Source organism: Vipera berus, assembly GCF_964194415.1.
Source record: "Vipera berus genome assembly, chromosome: 2".
NCBI lineage: Eukaryota > Metazoa > Chordata > Lepidosauria > Squamata > Viperidae > Vipera > Vipera berus.
In genome coordinates this window covers 102,926,045-102,938,470 of record NC_138203.1, presented here as the reverse complement: position 1 = coordinate 102,938,470, position 12,426 = coordinate 102,926,045, and the positions used below count along the sequence as shown (strand labels likewise).

Here is a 12,426-nt window from a genome sequence, read left to right as displayed (position 1 = left end):
TGTGATTGATCCCACAGGATAGGATGTGATCAAAGAGGGTAACGTGATTTTGATGTGGATGGAGACCACCAGGGAATCCAATGACTTTAGGTTAGATTGGGAAGTAAGGAAGGCAATCCAGGGCAATGCAGCTAAGGAAATTACGGGGAAGTAATCATGAAGTTACAAGGAACAACTATAACTTATAGAAGATTTGACTTTGTACAAAAAACAATAATTTTCTTTTAAACTGTTGAAGGATTTTGCTACTGTTTATGTTGCCATCTACTGGCTATAGTGAGTCTTAAAACAGCTCTGACTTGAACATGATTTAGATCAGTGTTTCTCAACCTTAGCCACTTTGAGTTATGTGGACTTCAACTCTCAGAATTCCCCCATGCATGTGTGGATTTCAACTCACAGAATTCCCAATGCTGGCTGGGGAATTCTGGGAATTGAAGTTCACACATCTTAAAGTACTATAGCTGAAATGGAGAAATGCTGATTTAGATCTAACAAAACTTTTAACAAAATATGAAATTACCCTATTTTCAACCTAGCTTTTTTATATTATTAAACTGGTAGTAAGTATCTAATTATTAACCTCTTGTTTGTTTTGCAGTATTTCTACAACCCCAAAAGACTCAGACAATGGAGTCTGTGGGGGTTTATTCTTGAATAAAAATAAAGAGGTCACTGCCGTAAGGCTCACACTCTACAACAGGGGTGTCAAACTCGCAATGTTCCGTGCCGTATCGTGATGTACTGTGACTTTTTTACCATTGCCAGCAATGGGATGGGCATGGTTTCGCTATGATACATCTGGCCCACGGGCCGGCAGTTTGACACCCCTGGTCTACAAAGACACAACATAGCAGGGGGACAAAAGAATGGGTTTAGTAGTTAAGGGACCAGGCTAGAAACTTGAAGATCATGAGTTCAAGTCCCATCTTAGGGACCAAGCCAGTTGGGTGATCTTGGGCAAGCCACTTTCTCTCAGCCCTGGGAAGGAGGCAATGGCAAACCCACACTGTGGAATTGGTTTTGGTCTGGCCAAGCTGCTCTATTGTTGTACTTATTCCCAGGACAACTGAAACTGGCAATCCCGGTGGTAGAATTGGGAGAGAACCAAACTCACAAGAAAGAGCAAAAGGGAGCAGAGATGGAAGGGGCTCAGATGCCTACTACCGCTTCTCTTCATCACTGCAGTGATGGTACCCTTGAACAGCAAGAAGTTAAGAAAAGCAGAGGTGTGTTAGGATGGCACCCACACCTAGAAACGGCCCTTCTTAAACCAAAACAGAATGCCAAGAATTTAACAGCACATTCATTCAAAAGCAAGTTGATGCTCTTAGAATATGCTTACTGTAATACTAATGTGTATAATCACATTAGTAAATTAAAACTTTTATATGAATGCCAGTACATGATGCAATTCTAAATAATTATGGCATATATTCGTGTGAATGAAATATGAATGCTTGGAGGAGAGGAGGATATGAAACCCACCTAAGGCAGGCCACGAAGGCAGAAAAGTTTGCTCAGGAGGGTTTCAACATATGCATCACTTGAAAAAGCACCAGAAAATTTGAAAGATTTGAATATTTGAAAGAAGAAACAAGTTATAGTTCTCACAGCAACAAATAACCCCCATACCACTAATGGTTCCCCTTGAATTGAATTGGATGAGGCAATAGCCTGCCTGTAGAAAAGCAAAAAGCTAGTTGAAGCTGGTTGGTACACCTATTCAGGGCTTTGTAAAATGGGAACAATCTAGCATTCAGTCACTAAATAAATGGTTGTAGGTAGAGGACTAACTGTAATACATTTGGGTCTTCTGCTATTTCTCTGTCTTCCATCAGCCCATTTTAATGCCCTATCATTGAATAGTCCAAGGGCCTCCCTCATCATTTTCCTATTCCACATGCATTTGAAAAAAAATAGTTGTTGGCTTAATGTTTTTATCCCATGTGTTCCTCAGAACACATCTTTTTTACATCTTTTATCAACCACTTGAATAACATTTTTCAAAATCCTGGATGGATTTATACTCAGAATAAACTCTCTGGTTTTTGCACATTGTATTTAAGAAAAATATGCACACTTTCTTCATCTGAAGGACTGTCTTTTCCGGGTCACATCTACTTGACCCACCAGAGTGGGAAGGCAGTGAATGCTATGGGTCCCCTCTCCTAAGGAGGTCCATCTAGCGAGACTAAGAAGAAGGGCCTTCTCTATGATTGCTCCCCGTGGAACATCATCCTTGTGGAAATAAAATTGGCCCCCACTTTGAGACTCTGTCAACCATCCCAATATGCTAGCCAGCAAAAGAAACTTCTGAGACATTTTTTTTTCTCCAAGAGTATGCTTTACTGAAAAGCCGTGTGAGCACAGAAGTGGAAAAGCCAGTTCTAACATTTTGTGTGCGAAAGCGTAAGATAATTTCCCCTTTTCCCCCCTGGTCCTCCCATGGTCCTTTGTCCACCAATCGGTTGCACCTGGGTTGTTTTGAGAACAATCTGTTTGCCTCCGACATTCTCAGAGTTGGTGACTTTGGCAGTGGAACTGTCTCAGGCTTCCAGATGGCACACTTGCATTCCTATGCCTTCCCTTCCCCTCTCCCATTATTGTTGTCTGGTTGCAAGCAGGCTGCGTAGCAAGTCAACCACAGTGGCGTAACGTGGGTTGTCAGCACCCGGGGCAAGCACCCGGCCGCTGCACTGTCCCTCCCCCAGATAGTCCCTCGCTCTCTCTCCGCACTGCACCGCATGCCTGGCACCCCCCCTCCACAGTGGGCGGCGACCCGGCGGCTCGGATCGGATTCGCACAGCCAGCACTGCAGTGAGAGAGAGTGAGTGAGCCAGGCAGGGGCAGAGAGCTGTGAGTGCGAGCGCGCCCCCCCAGATGTTGCACCCGGTGCAGCCAGCCCCCCCTGCACCCCCCACGCTATGCCACTGGTCAACCATGACACACTTTTTCACAAGACCACGAAGACCTGGGGACCTCAGAATGGGATGGAGCCTATCAAAGGTTCATTTGATTGTTATCACCAGAACGGTGGGCTGTCATTGCTTTTTTGTTGGGTGTTTATTCTTATAAGCTGCTAGGAGTCACTGAAAGTGAGTTGGGTAGCCATATAAATGCTATTAAATAAACAAATTCTTCAAATAAAACCTCACTGAAACACTAAACTAGACCAGGTAATCTTGTTACAGGCTTTCCTCATTGGGAAGGGAAAGGGATGCCTTCTCAAATTTGGATTTACTTTAGAGCAGGGGTCCCCAACCCCCGGTCCATGGACCAGTATTGGGCCATGGCATGGCAGCAACTGGTCCACACAAACAAGCAAAGCCCCATCCGTGAGATGAAGGCAGCACACAAAACCACATATCTTCCAGTCCATGGAAAAACCTCTTTCCATGGAACTGGTCCCTGGTGCCAAAAGGTTGTGGACCTCTACTTTAAAGCATAGAAATGTTGCTCTGCAAAAGTGATAGGGAATTCATGTTATTATTACGGTACTTGGATTTGGCCATCAAGTGCAGACGATACTTTTTATAAGGGAACTTGAAATAACTGGAACATTGAAAGGCACCATAATTCAAGGGCTCTGGATTATAGATACAATCTTCAATCTACACAACTCCCCACTATTAAAATAAAAGCAACGATCCACCAGATTGCTTTGGAAATCAGCCTCTTTATTTCCTATTCTATTAAGAGGAAGTACATGAAAAGGTTGGAATAAGAGAAAGTGGCTGCTTTAGTTAGCAGCAATGGTATCATGGATCCAGTCAACGTATTTGCAAACTTTGGTGTAGACTCCAGGATAGCCAGGCAGGGCACAGCCTACTCCCCAGGAGACAATGCCTTGGAGGAATCCATCACAAGCCACTGGACCACCAGAATCCCCCTGCAAGACCAAAAGAGTTGGAAAGAAGAAGGGTTTAGGGAAGTTCTGAAGTAGTTTCTCCAATGACATGTTTGTAATTTCTTTTTCTCTTTACTCCCCATTACACTGTAGCCAACTTATGGTAGTTGTCCTTGTAGTATAATGGTAGCATTTCCACAGCATTTAATTTCTTTGGCTGTTTCATTTCACAAAGCCCTGTGGGTGCTTCATCTCAGATCTAGAGCCTGACCTCTAAATCTTTTATTCAGCTTATTGGGGGGGGGGGTGTTAATTTTAATTGCTAATTGGTACTCACTCTGGTCTCCTGTTTTCATCTCCTGATTGTATTCATATAATTATTTGTCTAATGCAATAACTCTCACCTATTACTAAACTAAATCTCTTGTCATGTGTGATAATGTATCTTACTCAAACTGCTATGGGCAGAGTTTCTGGCTGTAAAGGAGATGGCTGTGTATTTGTACTTTCAGTCTTGCAAGAGTCTATTAATGTAGCTTTACCATAAAGTAGAATTTAGATCAAGTCATGTTTCCTGTCTGGTCTGCCTGGGAAGGCCAACAGGTGCTTAGAGGAGCAAGAAAGCCAATTGGGCATAGCAGTTGAACGCACAAGACTAGGGGTGAGGAAACCTGATTTTTAATCTCCTTTAGAATGACTTTGAACCACTTATATTCTTTCAGTCCTAGATTGGGATTTTTTAAAAAAATATCTTGGTACTAGCTACTGTAACCACTTCTGAAAATGTTGAAAAGAAAGTGGCAAGGTCTTGCCCATCAGGAGTCAAGGTTGACTTGAAGAACTATAACAGTAACAATAGTAATAATAAAAACAAGAAATCAAGTGCTTATAACTACAGTAATGCTGGGATCCTACTTCCTAAATACATAAACAACCTTAGTAATGTGAAAAGAGCTCTATTGGAGCCTTATTTATATAGGGCCAGAAAGTATGAAACAGGCCAAATACCTCTAATTACCCATTTTTCAAGTACATCTTGATACAATAGTACAACTTATTTTTTCTCTAAAGAAAACAGAAGATGGGGGGAAATTCCAACTACGTACAGGGTAAACTATGAAAATCAAACAATTTGCACATATTATATATAATCCCTTATAGCTGGGTGGCTGTTTTCAAACAAAAACAAGTGGGCTGAGTATTTCTGTTCTGTTCTGTTTTGTTTTGCTTGTACAGATGGTCAGAAGGCAAGTGTCCTCACCTGACAAGAATCCTTGCCACCCTCTAGATATCCAACACAGACCATGTTTTCACTAATTTGTCCTGGGTAAGAAGCTTTGCATTCCTCATCACTTAGGATTGGAGCATACAGGCACTGCAGGTAATCAGGATAGTTTACTAGATGGAAACAAAAAGGAAAAAATAAGGAAGCTAGGAAGTGAACAACAGCTCATGAAAACAAATGCCTTATATTTATAGTGTTAAAGGATGCCACCTGACTCTTTCTGATTAAAAGAATAGCAGCAATCTTGGAATTCTAGACCAGTAAAAGCAACTAGATTGCTATATGATTTTATGTAACATGATGTCTGAGATGAAGTGTCCAATTCAATACATCAAAAATGTCTGAAAATTCCCATAATAAAAGGAAAAATGGAATGTGATGCACCTTCATCTTCAGTGCTCAAAAACCACCCACACCAACATTTATGTGCTTAAGTTGGTTGAAGGCTTGGTCCAAGAAAAAAAATTATTTTTAATGTTAGGGCTTAAACTTGGAATTTCAGAATAGATCCAAGTTTACCACTGAACATATCTATCCCTATGAATATGAAAAACCACAAATTGATTCAACAGTTATTGAGAAAAACATTTCTAGATTTAGAAAGTGTTTTTGCAGAAAACAAACCCTAGTAATTATAGTTCTTCAGTTTATGTACCTGGGATTCAGAGAGCTAGCCAATTCTTGTCAATACTCACCACCCTCACTGAGAGTGTTACCCCATCCTGAGACAAGGCAGTAGGTGCCAACAGCTGGACATCCATAGCCCAGGGTGATGGGTGCAACACTTTTGGAAAGTTCAGCTGGTGTTTCCAATTTGATGAGCATGATGTCATGATCCAGGAGCCAAGAGTTGTAGTTTGGATGGACAATTATTTTTTCAGCCTTGATAAGCTGTTCATGTCCTTCTGGGTTCCTAATATTGTATGCTCCCAGTTTCACGCTGAGGCGGCTGTAAAATCAATAAAGCAATTTTATATTGGTTGCATTGTGCAGAGTCTAGTCTCAAGCTCAGCAACAGTTGTATATAAATCCAAAGAATAATATTCTTCATTTCAAAGGAGAAGTCAAGAACTTCTGTAGCAAGAGATCATATCTGAAGTGGAAACTTTCCCATTGTTCAAAATTAATATCAATTTCCATAAATATAATTGATGTTTATCCTGCCAGAGCTAGGGATTTGTCTGAACACTACTTTCATTTTAGTCCACAAATGGTGGCATCAGACCAAGAAATTCTGCTTTTCTTTGCTTATCCTAATGAAATTCTAAACAAATTATGTTTAAAAAGATCTCACATAAAGAAAATACCTGTGTTAAAGCCATATTTAAAGCAAAGAATTCTACCTTTAAAAATGTGGTGAGACATTTTGTATAACAGTTACTTAATTTAATGGAAGATGCATATTGTGAGCAGCAGTACTCAGATCCTCACAGGCCACAACCTGATGATACCAGATCAGTTTGTTACCAAGGCAAGGAAAGGTGGAGATTCCACCAGAAGAGATTGGTGGAAGGAAGAGTTGAAAGAATTTGCATCTCAATTACACTATTAATAAATCTTTTATTTGAATCATAGCAGTCACTGCTATATTTTCTAATGGCTTCTTAAGCATTTTTTTTAAATGTGTCTGAGCTTTCATAGTCCTTGAAATTTCTTGACTAGTGTTGAAAGAAAAATCTTCATCAGGGTCCAGTCCAAGCTGGGAATAAACAAAATGGAAACTGCTTTAGGAATGACGATTCTTGTTTATTGAGTTGCCAGAAACTTTGGTGACAGCAGGAGGTTTCTGGGGTGGCTGGCCACATGGTGCTGGGAGTGGTGGGTTTTTATACCTTCTTGGGCTTTTGTGTTTGAAGTTGTTCCTGTGGTATGAACTTTGACCTGAGCTTTTGAGCGTGTCCTTTTGGTATCCTGATGGTGGTGTATTAATTTTATTATGTCCTAAAGGTCATTTCCTGCTTTCCTGGGGCTGTGGCTGATGGCTATCTCCTGTGTTGGATTTTTTGGGTGAGGAGTTGTTGGTTCTAGGGATCTTTGTCTTTCTAATCCCATCAGCTCCAAGCTTCCTGGCTCCAGTCTTTCTGAATGGATTATCAAATCTGCATTTCTACAGACCTGGCTTCTGCTTGGGGCAGAGAGACGGGGGGGGGGGGGCGGAGGAGGTGGTTTCTGCCTAAGATTTTCTAATATTCCTTTGGGGAAATCTATTCTACTTTTTTTTAATATCCCCCCAAATATTTCTTTCTCTGGGGGAGTGCTGTCTTTCTACACTAGCTGGTCAAAAGAAGTCAAAAACACATTGTCTGCATATATTGCAAATAAAAATTGGTGGAACTTCATCCAGACTGGAATATTGCCCTAGCAATGTGGATAATAAAGTGGGTACAATTTTTGTTGTTTTCTAAACTCATAATCACAGGGAAAGTGGATTTTTAAAACTTGCAAACAACTGCAGTATAAGATTTAAATAATGCTTTACCATAATATTAAATAATTATTAATGAAATGTAAAAACTCACAGTAGGTATCTTAGGCTTAAAGTTAGATTTAGTTTATGTCTAACTCTAAGGCTGAAGCATAGGTCTACCTTTAAAAACCTAAAATGTCGATTTAGGAATAACTACTTGTTTCTAACATTGTACCAAACATCAGGAATTACTATACTTAGGCCCCAAAGCCCTCTTAAGGTACAACAGAATAGAATAAATATTTCTTTGGTGGAAAGCTTCAGAATGTTACTAGCTTGTTATAATTCTAGGATCTGACATTACCTCTTTTTCTTAACCAAAGAGAACTTGCTGCTTGCTACATTTTAATCCTAGATCATTTCACTGTCTTTGAAAAATCTGAACAGGACTGTTGTGTCACAATCTACTATGCAGACACGCATGCAGCCATCTGGTAAAAAATGTGATCTTTGAATTAATAGTCCTGAGATGTGACTTTCAGATAATGAATAAGATTAGCAAATTGATATGTGTAATGGAAGGAAACCTGTCTTCAGAAGTGCTTTTTATGCAATCTTTTTATTACTTTTCCATTTAACTGTCATTGATTCATTTAAGTCATTCACATATTACCATCTTAGTGTAGTTATCATAGGATAGGCAATTATTTTGATATCAGAGGTAAGGGATTTTCTCTGCTTTAGCACTGTTTTTAACAATGAAAAAACAGGCTAAAAATAAATAAAAGTAGGATCCAAACTGGGCAAGATTTTTTTCTATGTAAAGATGTATTATTAATGTCTATGGAGATTCTCAGTCATCCAGGTCATACTTATCCCAAAGATACTTTTTCATGAGGCAACTGGACTTTCTTGTTTTTCTTTGAAGACGTTTTGCTTCTCATCCAAGAAGCTTCTTCAGCTCTGACCCACCATCTAGTCAGAGCTGAAGAAGCTTCTTGGATGAGAAGCAAAAAGTCTTCAAAGAAAAACAAGAAAGTCCAGTTGCCTCGTGAAAAAGCATCTTTGAGATGTATTATTACCACATTTTTAGCTTCCATGGCTTAAAGACATCTTTTTTTTAACCAAAAGTTGCTTTTATAATAATATATCCTTTACTCACGATTTGAAGCAATGAGCAGCTGAAAGGACCCATTGGTCATGGATAAGGGAACCACCACAGATGTGGTAACCAATATTTAGTGAAACCTGATAAGGGACAGAATTTCTCCGACAGGTATATCCTCCAACAATCTTATCATCATCATCCTCACTCAAGGTGGTAGCAACTAATAAGAAAAGGGACATCAACATGTAGAACTAGCACGCCAAATAGAATACATGTCTGAAGACACAGAAACCACAAACTGAGGGAAAACACAACTCCACTGTTTTTGTTTGTATTATAGCAGTTTGTACAGGTAGACCTCCACTTTCAACTACAATTGAGCCCAAAATTTCCATTGCTAAGCAAAACAGTTGTTAAGTGAATTTTGCCCCATTTTATAACCTTTCTTGCCACAGTTGTTAAGTGATCGCTTCATTTCTTAAGTTAGTAACATAGTTGTTAAGTGAATCTGGCTTCTCCATTGATCTTGCTTGTCAGAAGGTCGCAAAAGATGATCACATGACCCCAGGACACTGCAACTATCATGAAAACATGCCAGTTGCCAAGAGTCTGAATTCTGATCATGTGACCATGGGGATGTTTCAATGGTCATTTCTCAAAAATCTTGCTGACAAAACTGAAGGGACTTCTTGAAGCAATTGCCAGGAGTTAAGAAAAAGGTATCCCCGTATGCACATACAAACACACAAAATGGATTCTGAAGTTGCATCTGATCTTAACCCCATTCTCACAATGAAACTCTATTCTCACTTCAAATAAATGGTAAGGCCTACTATATTTGCTAAAGAAAAGAGGGACGGAGATAGAAATATAAAAGCCATGAGGAAAACTGGGAGGGGCAACAGACATATAGAAACCCCACCCCGATAATAGCAAAATCAAAACATAAAATTTATTCTCAAGTAAATCCTAAGAGGAATTAGAAGACAGATTTATACCTAAGTATATCTACATAGATTGCCAGTAGATTTTACCCAAATCGTGATCACGTGACCCTGGGTCAGTGCAATACATGTGAGTTGCCAAGCACCTGAATTTTGATCCCGTGACCAGGGGGTTGCTGCAACAATCGTAAGTGTGAAAAATGGTTATAAGCAGGGCTTTTTTTCCTCATAGAACGCTCAGAACGGAGTTCCGGCACCTTTTTTGAATGGAACCTTGTAGGGTAGGCAAGTCAGGTTGTATGACATGTGTGAGTTCCGGCACCTTTTTCTTTTACAAAAAAAGCACTGGTTATAAGTCACCTTTTTCAGTGTCATTGTAACTTTGAACGGTCACTAAATGAATGGTTGGACGTCGAGGACTAGGGTTCTCTCTTAAATCAAGCAATTTAATTTAAAGTGAATGCAAAGGAATTTCACAAAGACCGTTTTGTGTCTCGAGGGAAATTTCTTTGTCTTTCTTGCTACAGGAAACCTTCTCTTCTTAAGTCACAGTGGACTCAATACAAGTTAGAAAAGTGGGCAAAAATAACAAAGAATTGGGGGAAAGTCTCATACCTCAGGTTTGAAACAGTACCTCTTTCATTTTACTGTTTTGCTGCATATGTACACTCCAACATAAAAGACGGTACAAAGTCAAATACATGTTTTAAACTCACCTGCTGCTCCAAGGAAGGCAAAGATCCACAGGACTTTCATTTTGTATCTTGGTGTGATACAAATCTGAGTGGGACTTTCCAAAGGACTCTCTCCCTCTTTATATCCTTCTTGGGGATTTTATCTCTTCCGTCCAAGGCACACCAGCTCCACACTTCCCAGGGTCTTGCACAATTACACAGCTCCCCATGTACTTACAGTGACAGCATTATTCCACGTGGCTTAACTCTAAAGGAAAGCACTCGTAGCAATGGAAAAAACAAGCAGATGCTTCACTGCCATTCAGCTTGCGTGCTTTGCCTTGATACTCTTTCTGCCTTCTTGAATGGTTATGAAACCTTTCAAAGATCTTTGTTCTGCAAGATCTGGGCCACAGTTAGCCCTAGAAAGCCTTTCAGAGACAGAGGGCAAAGACACGGCTGCCAAAGCTCAGATCTCTTCTCAGCTTGGGCCAGACTAAACAGATTACAGGGGGGGGGAAATGCCATACTTATGTCAGAATACACATTACACTGAAGATATATGGAAGAACCATCGCTTTTTGTTGCTGTTTGTTTACTCTACACTAAATACAGCATGGAAGAAACTTTTAACAGTTTGCTCTAGTTGTTGTCCTGATCTAGGAAGCACACCAACAGTTATCCCAGTTGGACAGGTCCACCTTGGTTTGGGATACCTAGAATCACCTCCCAGGAAAAAAAAACTGGATTTGATTGCATATTGTGAAAGTTCTGTTCAATTAGTGTCTTCTCCATCTACAACAGCACCACGACAGCCATATGGAAAAGAAGCATCATCCACCCATGATTCATAGGATTCTTCTGGCTTGCCATATGTCTGTTAAGGAGCTTGTCTGTCCCAAAGGTTTCCTGGTCTTACCTTCACCTCTGATGGAGTCATTGGGAGGAAGAGTAGGCATGGCCATCAGCACAACTGATAGGATGTGGATGCCAACTGATGTAGTCTGAGGCTTGCGCGATGGATTACAGAACAGTGAAGTGTTTCTTTACCACAATGATTGTCAGCTTTCAGTATCTTAATTCCCACTAAGAGAATTTAGGACTCACTGAGCTTGGGTGACCTTGGGTTAGTACATCTGGATGGGGATAGTGGGGTAAAATAGAAAAAAGTAGGGCCGGGGGGGAAAGGGTGGGCAGTGGATCAAAATTGTGATTTTTACGGTAAGTGTAATTCTATGAAACTGGCCCTGGAGAGAGAAGACTTTACAAATAGTGTGTTCTTTTCTTCACACAGTAGCTGAAGCACTCTAGGCAGACTTTCTGTTTAAAGAGTAGCCTGTGTAAGAATAAAGATTGCACAACTGTCATGCTACATCATTAGCTCCATTCACACAGCAGACTCAGATTTCATATGCACCATGCTGGCAGCTGTCAACAGGTACCTCCCGAATAGGCCAGTTCATTGGAAATTATACCAGTAGATGGTTTAGAAAAGAAAAGAGTTTCACTGGGGAATTCTGGGAGCTGAAGTCCACAAGTCTTAAAGTTGCTGAGGCTAGACACCCCTGCACTAGTTCCTTACAAGAACAGTGAAGGAAAGACTAATTCTGCAAAACAAAGAACACAAGGCAAAATACCATGGTCAGCATATCCAATTGTGGTACTGGAGAATACAGAACAGGTATACAGAGAAAGTTGTGGTGCAGGTACACATGCAGAAAAATATTGTACATAACAAATATTTAATCATCAAAACATCATCAAGGGTTAGGTTGTTTGGTTTTTAGTGTTGGATACTGTTTTAACTGCAAAAGTGTTTGGGTGTCCAAGTCAGTGGACTTGTTTAAAAAGGTAAAAGTAAACGGGGAACCGACATGACTAGACGCCAAAGGCGCACGGAACGCTGTTACCTTCCCACCGTAGTGGTCCCTATTTTTCTACTTACATTTTTACTGCTTTCAAACTGCTAGGTTGGCAGAAGCTGGGACGAGTAACAGGCGCTCACTCTGTTACGCGGCACTCGGGATTCGACCCACCAAACTGCCGACTTTCTGATCGACAAGCTCAGCATCCTAACCCACTGAGCCACCACGTCCCTGGACTTGTTTAGGTGTACCATTTTTAACTGTTTGAAAACTAACTGAAGAAGAATATTTGT

General features: G+C 40.4%; 1 protein-coding gene across 1 annotated transcript; it reads right to left on the bottom strand.

Moving 5' to 3' along the window:
• Positions 1-3,742: 3,742 nt before the first annotated feature.
• On the bottom strand, positions 3,743-10,350 carry LOC308661350 (anionic trypsin-like; the record flags this gene model as incomplete). Its single annotated transcript, XM_081316271.1, has 5 exons — positions 3,743-3,892; positions 5,112-5,248; positions 5,831-6,084; positions 8,705-8,870; positions 10,311-10,350. The coding sequence occupies 5 exons, from the start codon at positions 10,348-10,350 to the stop codon at positions 3,743-3,745; spliced, it is 747 nt and encodes a 248-aa protein (XP_081172397.1).
• Positions 10,351-12,426: the final 2,076 nt, after the last annotated feature.